The sequence below is a fragment of the Perca fluviatilis genome, chromosome 13 (genome assembly GCF_010015445.1).
Source record: "Perca fluviatilis chromosome 13, GENO_Pfluv_1.0, whole genome shotgun sequence".
Lineage (NCBI taxonomy): Eukaryota > Metazoa > Chordata > Actinopteri > Perciformes > Percidae > Perca > Perca fluviatilis.
Genome location: NC_053124.1, coordinates 38,417,958 through 38,441,419, shown reverse-complemented (window position 1 = coordinate 38,441,419; position 23,462 = coordinate 38,417,958). Strand labels below are relative to the sequence as shown.

Below are 23,462 nucleotides of genomic sequence, written 5' to 3'. Positions count from 1 at the left end.
ATTGTATCTCATTCCTCACTCTTCTCTCTTTACTGAACCACTTAATCTCACTGACATTCTACAGTAACGCTTGGCTATATTTTGAATGATCATTATTCCCTGTTATTTATTATGCTGTAATTGTAGACTCTGTGCCTGTGCCTACAAACTATAAAAAAAAAAAAAATCCAGAATCCACTTTGTTTCTATGTCTAGCTGGTGGAAATGAAGAGTTGTATGAGGCGCCATCAGGGGCCATTATTCCCAATTACCACACACACACACACACACACACACACACACACACACACACACACACACACACACACACACACACACACACACACACACACACACGTGAAATGTGCTCACTTCTTCACTATCCTGTGCAAAAAGAAAAGCAAACTAGATTCTTTATATAAATAAGAGGGCCTATGTTTGACCCTACACAAAATGTTTGCTTTGTCAAAAGAGAACTTTTGATTGTGTTTACGATTACTTAAGTACTCACGTAACCATTGAATAACTGAACCTTGAAAGCCACAGGAACTTAGTTAAGTAAGTTCATGATTAACTTCATCAATGCCGATTTAATCATTTCAATAATTGTAAAATAGCCCCAAAAATAATGTTGTTGCTTGTATAAAATGTTGTTTTCTCTGTTCAGTTCAACTGCTGACTGAAAGTCCTTCCAATCAGCACTGTCATCAGTCTCAGGATCAGAATAGTCTCCAGTCTGGTATTTCAGTCTCTGGTTGTAAAAGTGGATGTGAGTTCCTGGCTGGTTCTGGTCCTCCACAGTCCTCTCCATCAGCTTTTGTTTCAATGTGTTGAGTTTGTCTTTGATGAAGATGTGAGGATTGATGACCTACACACTGATGGGTTTGAGTCTGGTGCACCAGTTGAATCTTTTGTCACAAACACTGCAGTATGAGTTCTCATGTGTGTCTTCAAGTGTCCATTTTGAGTGAAAGCTTCACCACACTCAGAGCAGCTGAAAGGTTTGTCTCCTGTGTGAACTCTGGGGTGTATATTCAGATAATGCTTATCTGCAAATCCTTTATCAAAAAATGAGCAATTGACAGGTTTTTCTTCTGCATGAGTTAGAAGTTTTGTCAGATGTGTCTTGCAGCCAAATCTTTTCCCACACTCAGAGCAGCTGAATGTTTTCTTACGTCTTGAATCATGTTTCAGAGAGTTTAAAGCTGACTGAGGTTCTCTGGTCTCCTTCCAATCAGCACTGTCATCAGTCTCAGGTTCAGAAGAGTCTCCAGTCTGGTCTTCAGTCTCTGGTTGTAAAAGTGGATCTGAGTTCCTGGCTGGTTCTGGTCCTCAACAGTCCTCTCCATCAGCTTCTGTTTCCATCTGACCAACACATTTATGTGTTTTGACATCAGAACGCCAGGCAAATCTTTTGTTACAAACACTGCAGCTGAATCTTTTCTCTCCTGTGTGGACTACAGCCATGTGTGACCGTAAACTTCCTCTCTGTGTAAAAGATTTCTTACAGATTGAGCAGCTGTAAGGTTTTTCTCCTGTGTGGATTCTCATGTGTGTTTGAAAATTTCCACTATGTCTAAAAGATTTATTACAAACACTGCAGCTGAAAGGTTTTTCTCCTGTGTGGATTCTCATGTGTAACCGTAAATTTCCAGACATTAAAAACGTTTTCTTACAAACTAAACAGCTGAAAGGTTTTTCACCTGTGTGAGTCATCATGTGTTTCTTCACGTGTCCACTATCAGAGAAAGCTCTACCACACTCAGAGCAGCTGAAAGGTTTTTCTCCTGTGTGGATTCTCATGTGTCTCTTCAGACCTGCCTTGTGGCAAAATATTTTCCCACAATCAGAGCAGTTAAAAGGTTTTTCTCCTGTGTGAGTCATCATGTGTCTATTAAGATGTGACTTGAAGCCAAATCTTTTCCCACACTCAGAGCAGCTGAATGTTTTCTTACATCTTAAATCATGTTTCAGAGAGTTTAAAGCTGACTGAGGTTCTCTGGTCTCCTTCCAATCAGCACTGTCACCAGTCTCAGGTTCAGAACAGTCTCCAGTCTGGTCTTCAGTCTCTGGTTGTAAAAGTGGATCTGAGTTCCTGGCTGGTTCTGGTCCACCACAGTCCTCTCCATCAGCTTCTGTTTCCATCGGACCAACACATTTATGTGTTTTGACATCAGAATGCCAGGCAAATCTTTTGTTACAAACACTGCAGCTGAATCTTTTCTCTTCTGTGTGGACTACAGCCATGTGTGACCGTAAACTTCCTCTCTGTGTAAAAGATTTCTTACAGATTGAGCAGCTGAAAGGTTTTTCTCCTGTGTGGATTCTCATGTGTGTTTGAAAACTTCCACTATGTCTAAAAGATTTATTACAAACACTGCAGCTGAAAGGTTTTTCTCCTGTGTGGATTCTCATGTGTAACCGTAAATTTCCAGACATTAAAAACGTTTTCTTACAAACTAAACAGCTGAAAGGTTTTTCACCTGTGTGAGTCATCATGTGTTTCTTCACGTGTCCACTATCAGAGAAAGCTCTACCACACTCAGAGCAGCTGAAAGGTTTTTCTCCTGTGTGGATTCTCATGTGTCTCTTCAGACCTGCCTTGTGGCCAAATATTTTCCCACAATCAGAGCAGTTAAAAGGTTTTTCTCCTGTGTGAGTCATCATGTGTCTATTAATATGTGACTTGAAGCCAAATCTTTTCCCACACTCAGAGCAGCTGAATGTTTTCTTACATGTTGAATCATGTTTCAGAGAGTTTAAAGCTGACTGAGGTTCTCTGGTCTCCTTCCAATCAGCACTGTCATCAGTCTCAGGTTCAGAAGAGTCTCCAGTCTGGTCTTTAGTCTCTGGTTGTAAAAGTGGATGTGAGTTCCTGGCTGGTTCTCGTCCACCACAGTCCTCTCCATCAGCTTCTGTTTCCATGTGCTGAGTTGGTCTCTGATGAAGCTGTGAGGACTGAGCTTCCTCTTCATCATCTTCACTCTTCACAGGGACAGGAGTGAATGGGAACTTGGTGATATCAGCCTCCTCCAGCCCTTGAAGCTGCTCTCCCTCCTGACTGCTCCACAGTTCCTCCTGTTCCTCTTTAATGTGTGGGGGGGGCTCTGGCTCCTGCTGGTCCACACTGGAGCTACACTCCTGCTGCTCAGGGGGAACCTCTTCTTTAACCACCAACAGCTGCTGCACATCTGCAGGAAACAGGGAAACACACATTGAGGAAAACCGGGACTACATGCTTCTGCATACTAACTTCCAGAGTGCTCAAGCTGTACAGCCCATGGATGTATTCATTTTGTAAGAATTTTGGACATAGGACCTCATTTCCAAGTTAGCCAGGGTGTTATTTATCATTGGAGACAGTTTGCAACACTTTTCATCCAGTCCTTCCAGTTGCAGAGTTCGCTAGTGCTAGGCTAGCGCAAGTCAACAGTATCTGCTAGCCTGCCACTGAAAACAGTCGTACCCACTCCACAGTACACCCAAAGCAAATAAATTACAATGCCAGACTATCGATATATATGTCTGTGTTTATAGAATAATGTTAGAATTAAAACTACCCTTGCTTCGCATTGCAATATTTATACTTTGTTCCCTGTAGTTGGTAGCATAGGCTACAGCAGCGTCAGATGCTCATTTGCCACACAGTGTGGACTTCCCCCTGCAACCTTTTTACGATGTCAAGTTGGCCGGGGAGAGACTATTGCTTATCTAAGCCTGCAGACAGAGCTAAGCTCTCCCCCACAGGTATTACCTCTTTCTTCCACCAGCATATTCAGCCAGGCAGTTTCCTTACCGTTGATCACTATGCAGTCAGGCTAGAGACAGGAAGGAGCCAGACTCTACAGCATGAAAGTGCTGTATAGCGATGCCCGTCAGGATTACCAACGACATACACCTTGACTCCTCAAGCCCAGGGTGTTTACTCTAAAGAGACTGTGATGCTTAACGTGATGGATAAGATGATGGTGTAAATTACAGCTTTTTATGGAGCAAACGCTGGCAGCTTCAGTAAGCCAACCCCCACTGACAATAGTGGACTCCCCCTCAAGTCACACCCCTGACCTTTAGTCATTATGACCAAAAGTCTCTCCTGCAGAATCAGCCAGCCACCCATGCCTACCCCAGGTATCAAACCCCTGCAATTTTGCAAGCTTGGCACCAACAACCAACTGGTACACAGACCAGTGACAAAGCAAAGACACATGAGTCAATGGCCAAAGTATGCGGCCAAAGAGGCTATTTTACAAATAGCAAAGTAAGAAAAAGTCCTGCATTTTAGAGGGATGAATGTCAAAATCGGCAGAAGTGTCCAAGAGAAGAGCGCAGTTTAAAGATCTGAGAATGAAACTACATCAGGCAGGAAGAAAACATGGTTTGATTCATCCTGCGACACTGATTATAACATTTAATGGAGACACAAAATACTTCCAAGATCAGAAATCGAGAGACATCTACTACAATCAAGTGATTGGACCGATACTGTCTGGCAATTAAGAAGGCTATTGATGGGACTTCGGACCAGAAACAAGTGCATCAGATGCAGGTATGATGAATTGAACCGAATTGAGAACTGCCTGACATACATCTCAATGAGTTGAGAATTGGTATATGGACATAAACTTGAGGACATAATATATTGTATAATTACTGATTCCATAGCTTATATATTATGTTGATTAATCTATTATTGAATGGCTAAAAAAATTCAGGAACTCGAGAAAAGAATTTATGTTAATTAAATATAAATACAGTGGAAAACTAAAATACAGCTGTATCGTTTCACTAAGGGCTGTTGATTTTTGCCTAAGTTGTTAGCATTATAAGTATGTCAGATAAGATATTTTGCAACGTATATTAGGAACTCAAGGAAATGGAATTCAAGAGGAGCTCAGCTCACTTATTGCAACCTTGACAACTAGACTGGCAATACAAATTTGTATGTTTGAATTTATGTGTATGAATGTATATATGTGGTTTAATTTAGTCAGTCATTTTTTGTAAAATTGTTTTGCTCCGACATAGAATGTAAAAATATGAATCCAAAGAAAGATAGTGATCATTGGTATGTTACATAAACTACCAAAGAAAGGTCTTAAAATTGCCCATATTAATATATGCAGTCTCAGGAATAAATTGAGTGATTTAACAGATATACTGCAACTAAATAACTTGCAAATATTGGCAGTGTCTGAAACTCATTTGGACTCTACATTTGATGATGCAACTTTAATGATTGATGGATACAGCATTTTTAGGAATGATAGGAATGCATATGGAGGAGGAGTTGCTATCTATATTCAACATCATATACCTGTCAAAGTGATGACAGATTTAATGTATTCTAATATTGAAGTAATTTGGTTAAAAGTTAGCCTGAAACATCTTAAGCCAATACTTGTAGGATGCTGTTACAGACCTCCAAATGCTAATAGTGAGTATTTGGACAAAATATGTGATATGCCAGATCATGTTAGTAGTATGACTCTTGAAACTTACTTAATGGGTGACTTCAACATAGATTGGAATTATTCTGACTGTCCTAGGAAAATTAAATTAATGAGCACAGCAACGGCATGTGGACTATTACAGGTAATTAATAAACCAACTAGAATATGTATAAAAAGGGATGGCACTCAATCAGCTTCCTGTATTGACCACATGTTTATAAATAGACTAGAACTTTGCTCAAATTGCTTATCTGAGCCAATTGGTTGTACTGAACACAATCTTTGCTATTGTAAGGAAAACAAAAGTTCCTAAATCAGGTCCAAAAGTAATAATGAAAATGTCATTTAGAAGATTCAATCTATTACAGTATGAAGATGTTAGAAATGCAAACTGGTCAGAGGTATTTTTACAAAAGGATCCAGAGAAAGCATTTCAGCTTTTTGATCAAACTTTAATGACATTGGTGGAAAATCATGCACCAATAAAAAAGTTTACTGTTCGAAATGTCAACACCCCGTGGTTAGATCAAGAATTAAAAGATCTTATGAAAGAGAGAGATCTAGCTAAACAAGCAGCAATCATATCTAAATTCAAATCGGACTGGCAAATATATTGTAAACTTAGAAATTTTGTAACTAAGTTAAATAGGAAGAAAAAGAAATTGTACTATAATAAGAAAATTACAGAAATAAAACATGATAGTAAACAATTATGGAATACATTGAATAATATATTAAGAGGAAATAAGTCAACTCCAGCTTATTTAGAAAATGAAGGTGAATTTCTTACTAAACCAAGTGATATAGTCTTCATCTTAACGATTATTTCATAAATAAAATAAATAAGCTTAAAAATACTACACAGCCACACAAGACATATTTATCAAATACATTGATAAATAAGATGATGGAAGGTAAAACATGTAGCTTTAAATTCAAGAGTGTCAGTGGTTCTAAAGTGGAATTACTTCTGATGAATTGTAAAAACAAACCACCTGGTGTTGACTATCTTGAACATAAGTTGCTTAAGCCAATAGTTGCTCCTACTATTGGTCATATAATTAATATGTGTTTTATGGATAATGTATGTTTGCAAGCATGGAAAATATGTAAAGTTGTGCCAATACCTAAAAATAAGAAAATGCCTTTTTCTGGATCAAACAGTAGACCAATAAGTTTATTACCAATTCTAGGTAAAATAATGGAAAGAATTGTTTATGAAGAGATTCAGTCTTATTTTTTAAATAATGCTTTAATTACACATTTTCAGCATGCATATAGAGGAAAACACTCAACAGCCACTGCCTTGACTCAGATGGTTGATGACTGGTTCAAGGATATGGAGGAGAGCAAAATAATAGGTGTTGTGATGCTTGGTTTCACTGCAGCATTTGATATAATTGACCACGACTTACTGTTACAAAAATTGGAATATTATGGTTTTTCACGAACCGCATTATTATGGATGAAAAGTTATTTGACACACAGAAGACAATTAGTTTACTTTAATGGAAGCTTTTCAAAAGGTAAGGGTTGTGGAACATGGCGTGCCTCAAGGAAGTTGTCTTGGGCCACTCCTCTACACAATCTTTACCAATGATCTTCCATCTGTTTTAGATAAAGCAAGCATTTCAATGTTTGCTGATGATTCCACTATATATTTAACAGCAACTGATATTGGTGATTTAAATATAAAACTACAGAGAGAGCTACAGTCAGTGGTGGACTGGATAAGGAGTAACAAATTGATTCTCAATGTATCTAAAACTACCTGTTTAGTGGTTGAAACTCATTTTTCTTTACGTTCCGAACCGGAACTTGAACTCAGCATAGAGCAAAGAGAAGAGGTTAAACTTTTGGGAGTGATGATTGATAACAGATTGTGTTGGGATAGACATGTTCAGAAACTGGTAACTAAAATGGGCAACACTTTGTTATTAAAAGGTGTGCAAAACACTTTACACCACAGACCGTTAAACAAGTACTTCATGCTTTGTTTTTTTCACACCTTGATTATTGCTCTGTGGTTTGGTTCAGCACTTCAACAATTAATATAAAAAACTGTGATTCAGAATAAAGCGGCACGTGTGGCTCTCTCATGTGGGTTTAGATCAAATGTTGATAAAATGCATGAAAGCCTCTCATGGTTTAAAGTAAAAAATAGATTTGTGTATTCACTAATGTTTTTTTTACATGTTACAACAAACAAAACACCTTTTACTTTATATACTGTTGAACGAGAGTATGTGAAAATCCAAAAAAACTATACTTCTGCTTTTGAAATGTATCAGCTCAAGAATAGTTGAGACTGTGCTTCTGCTTTTGACATGAGTTAACCCAAAAACAGCTAAAATATATTTCTGCTCTTGAAACTATAATACTGCGTTTGATTTTGGTTTGTGAGTGCTGACGTGCCTTTAGAATTATATGACTGCTTAGAAATATAATCATGCTAAGTTTTTGTGTTACTGATGTTACTATAAACATGCTTAGAGACATTTTAGTGTGAATTACTGTATGAAGCTGCCTGTCTGACCCCGCAGTCGTGTAGAGGAAGTGTCTGCAAGAGGCTTCAGACGCATAAATTGCTTTGTATAACTGTCTGTCTGAACCTGCAGAGCTAGAAAGAGGAAGTGCTGTTGGGGCCTTGTATACATGCACTTGGGGACTAGGCTCTGGGTGCACATAGGGGTGAAAAAGGTTACTGCATTGACCTAGTGATGAACTGAGGCATTAGATTGTATGTTAGATAGCAAAATGCATATGCATTTAGGAAATATCGTCATATGAGATGTTTCTACATATATCCAACTTGATGCTTGCTTTTAGACTGTATTACCATGTAAGGTCATATAAAGTGGTTGAACACCCCCAAGCTGCATCTATGAAGGGAGGGGGATGAATTGTGTATAAAAAGAGAAGCTTTGCAAGTCAAAGGTCTCTTTTTTAGGGCAGCACCAGACTCCTCGTGCTCTCAGCACAGGGGTTCAGTACCTCCCTGGATGGCCAGGAAAAGGGCCGAGCGGCACCTCACTGGGGGACCAGGAAAAGGGCCGAGCGGCACCTCACTGGGGGACCAGGAAAAGGGCCGAGCGGCACCTCACTGGGGGACCAGGAAAAGGGCCGAGCGGCACCTCACTGGGGGACCAGGAAAAGGGCCGAGCGGCACCTCACTGGGGGACCAAGAAAAAAATAAAAAAATAAAAAAAGGGCTCTCGCTCTGCTTTTTGCCAGGGGCTCTTGGGCGTATTTTCTGCTCTCTTGACCTGAACCCTTGCTGTAGGGACATCCTGTGTCTTAGAGCATTTTTGAGTGCTTGAACTTTGTTCATTTTTTCATTTATTTTGTTTTCTTGTTAACTATATGCTTTTTAAAAAACAAAATAAAACCACCTGTGTTCGTCTTGAACAAGGTGACCCAAAAAACCTTGTCAGTCTTTTTTTGCCGTTTTAGAAGACTTTTTTCCTTTTTCTACTTTTTCTCCACTTTACCCGTGTGAGCGGGGACACCCTGAAAGGGGAAGTGGTTGCCTCCTCTTTAACCGAGCGGTTTGCAGCGACCCCGGGGACCGACCTGACAAGCAGACCTTTGGTCCTCCAGCTGAGCGGAAACCTCGGTGACCAAGGCAGAGGCAGCTGTCAGAGTGTGAGTAATCAATTGTAATTGTTTGGTTTTAAAGATCTTCTGTGTGCTGTGTATTTCACATACGGGGACATCTAGGTCGTCAATCAAAAGCCTCTTGTCTCGTCATCGGGTTTCCTCCGTAGCGAGAACCTGTGAATGTGGGGGTGTGTGTGTCTCTTCAAAAAATAATCTAAAAACCATAGGGAAGTATTTAAACTAATTCCTTTGAACCAATTCATATTTATAATACAATATTTATAATATTTGAACCTATAATGTTTCAATACCTACGGTATTAACTATAGGGAAGTATCTCAAATAACTCCTTTAATATAGGCTTAACCATCCGCCCCGCTGACAGTATCTGTAACGGCTGTACGGCAAAAGAGGGCTTAGAGGGCGAGGGTTATCGGGGGGGAGAAAGGGAGTTGGCTTTAAAAGAAAAAAGTGATATTACGCCTCGATAACTGTCACATCGTTCCACAATACAAAACTATCTTTTAGTACTGATAGACATCATTATCCAATGAGGCATGCAGTAGGAGGTAGTTTTATTTTACCTAAAGTGAAAACCAAATCAATTCAACGTTCAGTTAGATACAGAGCAATGTGTGAATGGAACTCTCTCCCAAATATTATTAAACGACAAAACACTCAGTATGGTTTTAAAAAAATCACTTAAGAAATATTACCTTCAAACAGACTTCAATGTTTAATATCAATTCAGGGGTGTGGTTGGTTTCACCACTTTTTCTATAGAGCATTAAACCATCTGAAGTGGTTTTGATCAGCTCTGTGAAGCTAGAAACCCGCTCAACGCTGCTTGTGGCTTTGACTTTGGTGATTTGGCTTCTGTTTAATGCTGCTTTAACTTTTGCCGATTGTGCTGCTTCCTAAGCCTGCTGTAGTTCTAGCGGTAGAGCATTTGCCTAACAATCAGATGGTTGCGGTTCGATCCAAGGCCCTGCTGTCTGATCTCAAATGTATGAATGTGAGTGAAAGGACTAAAAAAAGGGAAATGCAGTCCATTTACATTCTTGTGTTGGCTGAGAAAGGGTTTGAACCCGCTAATTGCTGCTTGCGGCTATATTTGTGCTTTCTTTTGGAGGGCTGGCTGCCAATAATCAACACTTACTAGATTATTAATTAGCCTGAGGTAAACACCGTCTAACAGTTAACAGAAGTGACATGGTGGCTGGCGTCTGGTATGTGCGCCAGTGGTTGTGTGTCGGCCGGCCCCAGCGAAGCTCGGACGTGTAGACAACAGAGGAACAGAAGAAATTAGCTGCAGCTTTACCAAAATGAAGGCTGAACAACAAAACCATTTTGGTGCAAATATTTACTCGTGTGGCGAGTAAATATTTGCGAGTAAAAGAGATTTGCTCGCCAAACAGAAAATGTTCTCGCCAAAAACAAAGAACTTATCTATTTTCCCGATTACAACTGTCGCAGCGCTAACTGGGGCTCAGCACACACACACACACACACACACACGCACACGCACAGAGAGACAGACACAGAGAGAGAGAGACACAGACACACACGCACACAGATGTATTTTTCATAGATGGTCTTTTGAACGTACCACCAAAAACAAGTTCCTTCCTGAGATTATTTAGCAGAGGCACTGTGACTCCGTCTGGCGCTTAATGCCGCCCAAGACGATTGTGATTGTTTTAAAGAAATGCCAATAATCCAGAGCACGTTTTTCTCCCATCCAGGAATGCTGTGTGGACTAATCAGACCCTCCTCCACAGCTCTGTGGAGGCAGGTCTGGACATGCAAGACTAGTGTGAAAGGAACCCAACTCCTAAAATAAAATATACCAGGTTCTCTTGAACTTTTATGCTCTTGACATCTGCAGATTGTTTCCGCCTTTATTTCCCCTAAAAACCCTGTTAAGGTTGTTCCTACCTTCCTCTTCATCATCTTCACTCTTCACAGGGACAGGAGTGAATGGGAACTTGGTGATATCAGCCTCCTCCAGCCCTTGAAGCTGCTCTCCCTCCTGACTGCTCCACAGTTCCTCCTGTTCCTCTTTAATGTGTGGGGGGGGCTCTGGCTCCTGCTGGTCCACACTGGAGCTACACTCCTGCTGCTCAGGGGGAACCTCTTCTTTAACCACCAACAGCTGCTCAACATCTGCAGGAAACAGAATCAAATACACACTGTTTAGTCAATACTTTTAGCTAACTACTTCAACTGTTTAGTCAGTACTTTTAGCTAACGATTTAATCTGTAATCTGTTCCTCATCGCCATCGACTGGACAATGAAAATGTCAGTGGATGGTTAAAGGACAGGACTACAGTGGAACCCTTTTGAGCAATTGGAAGATCTCGATTTTGCTGATGACCTGGCTCTGATCTCAGGAACACATACACACATCCAACGCAAGACCACCAGATTGCATGAACACAGTAAACAGATAGGCCTCAGGATAAACGTTGGTAAGACCAAGGTCATGAGGCTCAGCACCAAAACCCACCAACCTATCACAATCGAGGAACAACCCCTGGAAGATGTGGTCGAGTTTGTATACCTGGGAAGCAACATGAGCACAGATGGAGGAGCTGATAAAGATGTCGAGCTGCGCCTCAGCAAAGCAAGAAATGCCTTTAGAACACTCCGACCTGTATGGCTCTCTTCCCAGCTCTCTAGAAACACCAAAATCTGAATTTTCAATACAAACGTAAAATCTGTCCTTCTATATGGCTGTGAAACCTAGAAAACCACCAAATCATGGTCTGGTCACGCGTGGGTGGTGATGGCGCAGTGGATATGACACATACCTTTGGTGTGGGAGACCTGGGTTCGATTGCCACTGTGATACATCAACCAATGTGTCCTTGAGCAAGACACTTAACCCATAGTTGCTCCAGAGGCGTGCGACCTCTGACATATGTAGCAATTATAAGTCGCTTTGGATAAAAGCATCAGCTAAATGACATGTAATGTAATGTAATAAAAATCAATCATCTATTAAACTCCAAGTGTTCATAAACAACTGTCTCAGATACATACTGAAGATTTGGTGGCCCAACAAGATATCAAATGTAGACCTGTGGAGACGCATGAACCAGGAGCAAATCCACATTGAAATCAAATACAGAAAGTGGGGATAGATTGGTCACACACTTAGGAAGGATCCGAGGAACATAGCAAGACAGGCTCTGGACTATAATCCCCAAGGCAAGAGGAAGCCAGCGAGACCTAAATCCAACCGTCCACACTTGATGAACTGTCCAAGACGGGGACCTCCTGGCAAGAAGTAAAGACCTTAGCGCAGAGGAGAGTGAGGTGGAGATCCATGGTGGCCGCCCTATGCTCCCAAGGGGGCAAAGAGGATTAAGTAAGTAAGTAAAGTAATTTAATCTGTTTAGTCAGTACTTTTAGACTATATCAAATGTTTAGACAGTACTATTAGCAGCTGAATGTTTTCTTACTTAATACACACACACAAAAACACACAAATACACACAGAGAAAGAGACACACAAATACACATGTATTTTTCATAGATGTTCTTTTGAACATACACATGTTCCACCAAAACAAGTTCCTTCCTGAGACTATTTAGCTGAGGCACTGTGGCTCCGTCTAGTGCTTAGCACCGCCCAAGATGATTGTGATTGGTTTTAAAAAATGCCAATAATCCAGAGCACGTTTTACTCCCATCCAGGAATGATGTATGGACTAGCCAGACCTTCCTGTGCAGCGCTGTGGAGGAAGGTCTTGATCTTGTGAGATTATCGTTGCCCACGTGTGCATGACGTCAGAGCAAGTTGGGATAAAGTCGGACACAAATCCAACTAGCATGCATTGGGCGGCGATCGCCGGTGATCGATTCTGCGCAGACCTGGCTCATCTTGAACGAGCCTAAGGTCAGCTAAAGCTTAGAGATTGCAGGGGTTCCCCCAGAAAAGTTGTTTAGCTCGGTGGCCAGTGTGAAAATGAGACTCTAAAAAAGCTAGAAGACTCCATAGGGCCCTACATGAAGTCAGTGCTACAAGCTAACAGGAGATTTTAAAATATGACTACGTCTAAGTACCGGTTAAGATGAATTGAATTGTCATTATGTTTTTGTATCTTGTATTTGTTCTTGTTGTAGACACACACACACAGACAGGGCTGACTGGCCATCTGGCATACTGGCATTTTCCGGTGGGCCGACGCACTTTTGGTCCGAATCACCGATATAAATAGGCCTTTTTTTTTGGGGCCGCGCCAGCCCATAAAGAACTCACAGGGGCCCATTGGTTAATTTTCTTTATTGGCACTGGCCTGACCCAATCAAATCCAGGAATATATCAAAAATATATTATCATTGATTGATATTATTAAAAATATCAAATATCAATAATAAAAAATAATAAAAAATGCCATAAATATCCAAATCATAACTCTAAGAATGAATGAATTATTTAAGTGTAAGAGCAACAGATAAGTCTTGAGACCCCTCTTGAAGGATCCAAAACGATCACATGAACGCAGAACACTAGGCAACTCATATTAGGGCTGTGCAATTAATCGAAATTTAATCATGATTATGATTTCGGCTCCCAATGATCACAAAAACAGAATAATCGAGAAAAACAATTATTTAGCTCATTATGTTTTGCAAGTAAACTCTTATTTTCTCAAGTTTAAATAGGACAAGTATTAAGGCAAATTTCACAGTTGTATGCAGGTTTTTTTTTTACTGTTGATTTATTTAACTTTTTCCACTGTTTAAGTTCAATAATTACAACATCTTTCCAGAAGTCAACGAGTAATCGTGTTAAATTATCGTGATTTCAATATTGACTGAAATAACCGTGATTATATTTTTTTCCATAATCGAGCAGCCCTAACTCATATCGTAGAATGCACGCATATTTTAAGAGGACTGTCTGCAGGGAATGTGTCTGACCAATCATGGTGGATGTGGGCCGCCTGGGTCAAAAATGCCAGGGTCGATTTTTTGTCCCAGTCCAGCCCTGCACACAGACATCCGCAGGCACAGAAACATGCGCGCGCGCACACACATACACACAGAAAAACACAAGCATGCACACACGCGCGCGCGCGCGCACACACACACACACACACACACACACACACACACACACACACACACACACACACACACACAAAGCTTCAGTGGTTACGATACTGTGCTGTAAATAATCAGTACTTTATTTACATTTAGTCTGGTGGGTTTGGCGAAGGCCTGTTAAAGAGCGAAGATTACAATAGATCTTATGAACAAATGCTTATTTCCATACGTCCTATCGTCATATCGTTGCTGAGAGAAGAGATCCCAGGAAGGAGAGAAAGATCAACTGAAGGTTTAATGACCAAACCTGCTCTGTGTAGCCGAAGCTGAGGGTTGTAAACAGCGTCCAGTAGCTCCCGTTGTCGCTCGTTCTCCTCTTTTGAACGACAAAGTTCCTCCTCGTACTCTGCTATCGTTCTTTCAAACAGCCCAAATATCTCTTCAGCAGCCGCAGTTAGTCGCTGCTCCACCAACGCTCTCAGCATCTGGACTTTACACATTTTACCTCTTTCTCAACACAACAAAGACACTCTGCTAACGCTCCTTTCTGCTAGACGCCATCTTGTTCAAAGTGTGAAGTTAGCCGCAGTGAAGACTACAGCTTCCGGTGCAGATTAGTTGCTGAGCTTCACAATAAAAGTCCGGAAGTGTTTTAGGCTTCTTTAGGAAAACACACAGCAAGATAAATGATTAAAATACACTTTTGAAGAAAGACAAATATCTTATTGCATTTTCACAGCTCTAAGAAAATGTATACATATTATGGTACTTAGTTTCCCTACCCCACTAACACAGAACGTTTAGGGAACGTTGGGGAACGTTAGTTTTTGATTCTCTAAAGGTTAGTTCGAACCAAACCAAAAACTAACGTTTAGGGAACGTTCCCTCATGGTTATAACGTTCCCTAAACATTAGGGGAACCAACCAACTGAAACGTTCTCCTGTGGTTGCACTGTTACCTCCACACAACGTTCCCGTTTGGTTGTTTTTGGTTATTTTTGGTTGTTCTGAGTGCGGTTTTGAAATGTTTATTTAAACCAGCTCCATTTACGTTTTTGAAGTAGCATATAAAAGGTTTGCAGTCACTTGATTTAGATTCACTCAAAAATGATTGGTCTTATAAAATCTAAGTAAGATAAACAGCATAGCAAGATAATATATTTACTTTTAGGCTGAAATCAATTTTGCTAAAAACTATACTTTTGTGCTTGATTTTGTTTTTTTTAACTGTATTAGGTGAAAATACTTAAAACAAGAATCTATCGATTTTCACAACTAAGACAATTCACTTCTTCCATTTCACTTCTAACAAGTGGCTCAATCAGTGTTTAAATCCAACCGTACCCGCCAGTAGGGAAGACCGTGCCTCTGCTCTCAGGTGACCGATTCAAGTCCTGTCCTCCGGACTTCCGTTTTGTTGCTTTGATACGCTACACCAACGGACAAAGAAAGAAGATTTTATTTGCTTCGCCAAACGATCTCAACGAAAAGTAAGTGAAATACGTTACAGTTTCATGATGTTATGGTTGTAGTGCAACGGTTTGGGGTCTAACCGTAAGCCCTTTCCCTCGTAGTGCTTTGTTATATTCCGGTTTTAATCAGGTTGACCAAAAAAGGTTCAACAACTCACTTCAGCATTTGTTTTTCCCCTCGTCGCCATCTTGCCAGTCAAGCAGCGACTTGTTCAAAAAAAATTTATTTTTAGTAAACTCTTTGTGCACAAACAATGTTCTCAATGCTGGAGTTCATGTGTAAATCCCCTGGTGAGACTTCGTGTAAAGTTTCATGTTGTGTCGAGCCTTCTTAGTGTTTTACATTTAGTGATTTTGATGCGATAAAAGTAGCCTCTAGTTCTCCCATTCAAAAGGCCGTTTGACCAGAAAACGACAATACGATCAATCTTAAAAGTGGCGTTTCCGTCCTAATTATGCTTTTAAACGAAGTTTGACTCGGGTACATTCACAAAAAGATCCTAGGTTGCATTGTGCCGAGAGTTACGCTTTAAATGGATTGCATATATATTGCGCTTTGTTTGCTGTTGTGCACGACATGTATGCTTTGCCGCATTGTATGTTTTGTGTCATCGTGTTAACCTGCTTGCGTTGTTGTTACAAATAAGACATATCAGCTCTTTCAATTAGTTTTAGTGTACAGTACATACTACAGTACATACATGATAGCCAGTACAATCAGTCATTTTAGGCAAGTCACTCGGCGGCCACCTTGCAACGTACTTTGGGCAGTTATCGGCAAGCTATTTTCCTATTGAAGTGAATGGGGAAGCATACAGGAAGAGAGGGAATATGTGTAGGCTGCACAGCTGCCATACTGGCTTTACAAACTAACCCCATGCATTTCTATGGATGCTGTGTCTCCCCATTAGAAAGTCTCTGGGCTACAATGCAAAAGTCCTGAGAAATACCGTCACATACAATGTTTATGTTGTAATGTTTATGTTTACACTGTATACATTTAAATATTATATTTGCAATCAGCTGCCATACTGGCTTTACAAACTAATAAAACAGCGATTTTAATTCATTTTTTTAATTCATTTTTTACGGCCAATTACAACGAGGTACATTCAGGGACCGTCTGAATTTTGACCATCCGACAAACAATTCGTTTTTTTACAGCTCCAAAAATCCATTTTCTATTTTCACTTTCTTTAATGCAGCCGCATAACTGGATTCAAGTTACATGAAAGTTTATGTGCATATGTGTGTGTACGTAAGTGTGTGTGTGAGTAATGTATGGACTGTATTTATATAGCGCTTTTCTAGTCTTAACAACTACTCAAAGCACTTTTACATAGTACAGGAACCATCCACCATTCACACACATTTGTACGCTGCGAGGCTCCTGTACAAGGTGCCACCTGCTCATCAGAAAAACATTCACACACATTTACACTCTGACGGCGTGTGTGTGTCTGTGTGTGTACATATGTGTGTCTTTTCAGGTTCATCATTGTATTTAGAGGTTATATCAGAATAGGTTTACATGGTGTAATTTTCAGAAAACACCATATTTTTGTTGTACTGCACATTGCTGCAGGTCCTCTTTTCACCCTGTGTGTTGAGCTCTCTGTTTTAGCTACAGAGCGAGACCTCTCACTTCTGTTCCATCTTTGTTGGGAGTCGCACATGCTCAGTACCTAGGTCAGGACTACTAGCCAGTCAGAAGCAGAGTATGAGGGCGTGCCCTGACAGTACCTAGGTAAGGACTACTAGCCAGTCAGAAGCAGAGTATGAGGGAGTGTCCTGACAGTACCTAGGTAAGGACTACTAGCCAGTCAGAAGCAGAGTATGAGGACGTGCCATGCTACAGTGCCTTGCGAAAGTATTCGGCCCCCTTGAACTTTTCGACCTTTTGCCACATTTCAGGCCTCAAACATAAAGATATAAAACTGTAATTTTTTGTGAAGAATCAACAACAAGTGGGACACAATCATGAAGTGGAACGAAATTTATTGGATATTTCAAACCTTTTAAACAAATAAAAAACTGAAATATTGGGCGTGCAATATTATTCAGCCCCCTTAAGTTAATATACTTGTGGAGCGCCACCTTTTGCTGCGATTACAGCTGTAAGTCGCTTGGGGTATGTCTCTATCAGTTTTGCACATCAAGAGACTGACATTTTTGCCCATTCCTCCTTGCAAAACAGCTCGAGCTCAGTGAGGTTGGATGGAGAGCGTTTGTGAACAGCAGTTTTCAGTTCTTTCCACAGATTCTCGATTGGATTCAGGTCTGGACTTTGACTTGGCCATTCTAACACCCGGATATATTTATTTGTGAACCATTCCATTGTAGATTTTGCTTTATGTTTTGGATCATTGTCTTGTTGGAAGACAAATCGCCTCCAGTCTCAGGTCTTTTGCAGACTCCATCAGGTTTTCTTCCAGAATGGTCCTGTATTTGGCTCCATCCATCTTCCCATCAATTTTAACCATCTTCCCTGTCCCTGCTGAAGAAAAGCAGGCCCAAACCATGATGCTGCCACCACCATGTTTGACAGTGGGGATGGTGTGTTCAGGTGGTTAAGTGGTGTTGCTTTTTACGCCAAACATAACGCTTTTGCATTGTTGCCAAAAAGTTCGATTTTGGTTTCATCTGACCACAGCACCTTCTTCCACATGTTTGGTGTGTCTCCCAGGTGTCTCCCAGGTTTAAACAACACTTTTTATGGATATCTTTAAGAAATGGCTTTCTTCTTGCCACTCTTCCATAAAGGCCAGATTTGTGCAGTATACGACTGATTGTTGTCCTATGGACAGAGTCTCCCACCTCAGCTGTAGATCTCTGCAGTTCATCCAGAGTGATCATGGGCCTCTTGGCTGCATCTCTGATCAGTCTTCTCATTGTATGAGCTGAAAGTTTAGAGGGACGCCGGGTCTTTTAGATTTGTAGTGGTCTGATACTCCTTCCATTTCAATATTATCGCTTCGCACGTACTCCTTGGGATGTTTAAAGCTTGGGAAATCTTTTTGTATCCAATCCGGCTATAAACTTCTCCGCAACAGTATCTCGGACCTGCCTGGTGTGTTCCTTGTTCTTCATGATGCTCTCGTTGGCTTACACGGACCTCTGAGACTATCACAGAGCAGGTGCATTTATACGGAGACTTGACACACAGCTGGATTCTATTTATCATCATTAGTCATTTAGGTCAACATTGGATCATTCAGAGATCCTCACTGAACTTCTGGAGAGAGTTTGCTGCACTGAAAGTAAAGGGGCTGAATAATTTTGCACGCCCACTTTTTCAGTTTTTTATTTGTTAAAAAAGTTTGAAATAGCCAATGAATTTCGTTCCACTTTATAATTGGGACCCACTTGTTGTTGATTCTTCACAAAAAATTACAGTTTTATATCTTTATGTTTGAGGCCTGAAATGTGGCAAAAGGTCAAAACGTTCAAGGGGGCTGAATACTTTCGCAAGGCACTGTAGCAGCTAGGCGAGCATTATAACGTGTGTTCCAAAGTGACCACGTTAGTCTCTGAAGTAAAGGCTGGACTACAATAGAGCTGTTTGGAGCAGTTGGTGAACAGTGTTTTCTGTTGGAGATGGTAAGTCCCTTTGGGGGGGACTTTGGCCGTTTTCACTTTGTAAACATATAATGTCCAGAAAAAGATATATAACGCATTAAAGGAAAGGGGGAAACCAAAAAGCATAATATGAGCACTTTAATAAGAAACAGAACAATAGAAGACAATAAAAATTATTCTTGCTGCAGGTCTGATGGTCCCGAAACAATATTCAAATCAATAATGATTACACGTATCCAACATTCAACAGTTCTCTCCATTTCATAATTCCATCAGTCAGTCTGTTGAAGAATAACTCCAAACTGAAATATAAAAGAATTAGTCACAAAGAACTGAACAGCTGATTAAATTGGATTAGATTCTTCTGGAGATAAACAATCTTAATAGTTTGGTCTATAAAATGTGGATCATTGTTCCGCTAAATATTTCAACTGTTCAGACAGTACTTTTAGCAGCTGAATGTTTTCTTACATCTTGAATCATGTTTCAGAGAGTTTAAAGTTTTGGCACCCCTTAAAGAGGTTTTAGCCAGCGCCAGAGGAATATCACGATGCACCAAAACGTCTGATTTTCAGCAGCCAGTGTTTGCAGAGTCAGTTCAGTTCAATTTTATTTATATAGCACATTTAAAAACAACCATAGTTGACCAAAATGCTTAACAAGCTCCAAAAACCAAAGAGATAATATACACAAACAATACACAATATACAATACAAAATAACTAACAGTAGAAAAAGGTAAAGATATCAAAGCTCAACTTGAATTGAAAGCCAATGCATAGTAGTGGGTCTTAAGCAAGGACTTGAATGTTTCAGCGGTCCGGGATGTTCTTATATTAATAGGTAAACTATTCCAGAGGTTTGGAGCAGCCAATGAAAAGGCTCGGTTACCTTTGACTTTTAACCTGGACCTGGGCACATCGAGGAGCATCTGATTGGAAGACCTCAGTGCTTTGACAAGTGTGTGGACATGTAAAAGCTCTGATAAATAAGAAGGCGACAACCCATTTAAGATCTTGAAAACAATTAATACAATTTTAAATTCAATCCTGAAACAAAAAGGAAACCAGTGGAGCGTGGCCAAAACCGGTGTAATGTTTTTGGTCCCGGTTAAAAGCTGAGCTGCTGTGTTCTGGACTAAGTGTAACCGACGAAGGGATGACTGATCCAATCCAACATACAAAGAGTTACAGTAGTCTAAACGGGACGTAATTAATGCATGTATGACTCTTTTGAAGTCTTTGCGTAGCAGAGACTGTGATGTTGTTATGGTGTGGGGAATAAAGGACCCAAATGCAGGCAGAGGCAGGCAGGAGAGGGGTTGAACACGAAGATTTATTGAAGGACAAAAAAACAAACCAAGGGAGTCCTGTACGTTGCAGCAGGCAAAAAAACACTTCCAGAAACATCCAAAGAAATCCAAAAAACCAAGAAGTACAAAAAACTGAAAACGCTCAAACTGACGGGAGCTGACACAGGCACATACAAACTGACAAAGACTAGCAGGGCAAGGACACAAACTGACTGGGTAAAGGCACAAGGACGCAAAAGGATCTGACCAGAGACAAGGGAAGCACAAGGACTAAATACACTGGGTAATGAGGTAACAAGGGGCAGGTGACACAGCAGGTGAAACACATTAAGAGAGACAGGGTAATAAACAAAGGCGGGAAAACACAGGAAGTAAAACTAGACTAGACAAGACAGGAAACCACACTATCAAAATAAAACAGGAAACAGAAATATACAAAACAGGAAACATACAAAATAACAGGCAACAGAAATGTCTATAACCATCACAGATGTGAGCCATTTGGGAATAGCCTACGCATGAAAGTCAAAGTTGTGAGTGCATGCATGCCGAACTGTAGGGGCGGTCTGTTACTCTACATCAGGGACAATTTATTCATCAATATTTCAAAATAGAAAATATTACACTTCATAATGTTTTGTATTCATAACACTATTGTATTATTGTACAAATTAGCTACAACAGTAATAGCAGTTACCTTATGTAAGTCACTCCAACATTTTTTAACTGAGGAGCAAAACGTGCTCCTTGGGAAAAGTATACGGTTATGCCCTGTTCATACTAATCTAATGAACTGGACTTTGTTTTCAGATGCGAAAGCCCACTTCCCTAATTTGAATGGTATAAAAATATTTGCAGTACAACTATTATAAGAGGTCTGCACCTCTCTCTGACCCCCACCCCGGGTCAGCTACCACCACAAATGGAATCTAATTCTGTGGGAAAAACTGACAGTCCTCTCCATCAGCTTCCGTTTCCATCGGACCAGCACATTTATGTCTTTTGACATGAGAACGCCAGGCAAATCTTTTGTTACAAACACTGCAGCTGAATCTTTTCTCTCCTGTGTGGACTACAGCCATGTGTGACCGTAAATATCCTCTCCGTGTAAAAGATTTATTACAAATTGAGCAGCTGAAAGGTTTCTCTCCTGTGTGGACTACCATGTGTGACCGTAAACTTCCTCTCTGTGTAAAAGATTTCTTACAAATTGAGCAGCTGAATCTTTTCTCTCCTGTGTGGACTACCATGTGTGACCGTAAGCTTCCTCTCTCTGTAAAAGATTTATTACAAACTGAGCAGCTGAAAGGTTTTTCTCCTGTGTGAGTTCTCATGTGTGTCTTCAGGGTGCTACGTTCAGCGAAAGCTTTATCACACTCAGAGCAGCTGAAAGGTTTCTCCCCTGTGTGAGTTCTCATGTGTCTCTCCAGATCTGTCTTGAAGCCAAATATTTTCACACAATCACAGCAGCTAAACTGTTTTCCTCCTGTGTGAGTCATCATGTGTCTCTTCAGCTCTGCCTTTTGGCTAAATATTTTCCCACACTCAGAGCAGTTAAAATGTGTTTCTCCTGTGTGAGTCATCATGTGTCTCTTCAGACCATACTTGAAGCCAAATCTTTTCCCACACTCCGAGCAGCTGAATCGTTTCTTATGTCCTGAATCATGTTTCAGAGAGTTTAAAGCTGACTGAGGTTCTCTGGTCTCCTTCCAATCAGCACTGTCATCCGTCTCAGGTTCAGAAGAGTCTCCAGTCTGGTCTTCAGTCTCTGGTTGTAAAAGTGGATGTGAGTTCCTGGCTGGCTCTGGTCCTCCACAGTCCTCTCCATCAGCTTCTGTTTCCATGTGATGATGATAAAGCTGTGAGGACTGAGCTTCCTCTTCATCATCTTCACTCTTCACAGGGACAGGAGTGAATGGGAACTTGGTGATATCAGCCTCCTCCAGCCCTTGAAGCTGCTCTCCCTCCTGACTGCTCCACAGTTCCTCCTGTTCCTCTTTAATGTGTGGGGGGGGCTCTGGCTCCTGCTGGTCCACACTGGAGCTACACTCCTGCTGCTCAGGGGGAACCTCTTCTTTAACCACCAACAGCTGCTCAACATCTGCAGGAAACAGAATCAAATACAGATAACTGTTTAGTCAATACTTGGAGCTAACAATTTCAACTGTTTACACTGCATGAAAAGTGGGATTCCCGTCCCCGTAAATGCCTGGAAACGCCCGGAAATCCCCCTAATTTTCGGCAGTTAGACAATTTACAGGCTGTGAAATGTCACGTTCACATGTGCCACATATTGTCGGAAACGAACCATGACGTATGTGGAGAGCTCCCGCAGAGGTGTTAACGGATCTAATTAGAATATGAATAGCAGCGACACCGCGCCTGGCCAGAGAACGTCTGGCCTGGCTGGAATTTCCTCACTCAGGATTGGATGAAACCACTGCTTTTAAACATGAAAACCCTGGGCCATTGTGTGTGTGTGTGTATTATATATACATATATAAAAAAATGCTATTCATGTCATTGTTATCCTAAGGAAAATGATTTGCCAGGAACGTGCTGTTTATTCAAAGATAGAGCTTTATTGACACAAAACACAATCGCAATCAGAAAACTATGTACAAAGCATCGGAGACACACAGCACACACAACAAATATCCCTCGCTCACGAGAAGCAGCACCGTCCACATCTAACCCGCGGCCGCCTCGGAGCTGGAGGTAACCGGCAGCATTCGGTCTGAATTCGGTCCAGTTAGTAGACGTCTGTGGGGCGTTGTTCTGTATTTCTATGGTGGCACACTTCCAAATGCCCACCTCACCCGCAGGCAGCACACTCTGTCTCGCTCCCAGCAGCTGTAAAATCAATCAATAAAGACAATCAGTACTGCGTGATATACTGCTTATGGACACAACACACCTATGAAGACACCTGAAAAATATTCACATTGACCAAAAATGGATCTAGTCTTACCCTCTTTTCTTCTCGACCGACTCCGAGCTGAACTCTTCACA

At 40.8% G+C, this 23,462-nt stretch overlaps 1 protein-coding gene and 1 long non-coding RNA gene across 2 annotated transcripts; both read right to left on the bottom strand.

Annotated features, from left to right (window-relative positions):
- Positions 1-929: 929 nt before the first annotated feature.
- LOC120571002 (gastrula zinc finger protein XlCGF71.1-like) lies at positions 930-2,748 on the bottom strand. Its single transcript, XM_039819686.1, has 2 exons — positions 2,142-2,748; positions 930-1,000 (listed from the first exon to the last, which is right to left on the bottom strand). The coding sequence occupies exons 1-2, from the start codon at positions 2,644-2,646 to the stop codon at positions 930-932; spliced, it is 576 nt and encodes a 191-aa protein (XP_039675620.1). The 5' UTR covers positions 2,647-2,748.
- A 20,264-nt stretch (positions 2,749-23,012) lies between these two features.
- LOC120571099 lies at positions 23,013-23,453 on the bottom strand. Its single transcript, XR_005641190.1, has 2 exons — positions 23,422-23,453; positions 23,013-23,303 (listed from the first exon to the last, which is right to left on the bottom strand). It is a non-coding gene; the product is annotated as an uncharacterized LOC120571099 (long non-coding RNA).
- Between the last annotated feature and the right edge of the window lie 9 nt (positions 23,454-23,462).

What these genes read in the sequence shown, in the direction of transcription:
- LOC120571002 (XM_039819686.1), bottom strand. Translation starts at nt 2,646, where the DNA reads ATGATGACTCACACAGGAGAAAAACCTTTTAACTGCTCTGATTGTGGG. An exon ending in GCATTCTGATGTCAAAACAC is followed by an intron (nt 1,001 to 2,141) that starts ATAAATGTGTTG and finishes TATACACCCCAG; the next exon opens with AGTTCACACAGGAGACAAAC.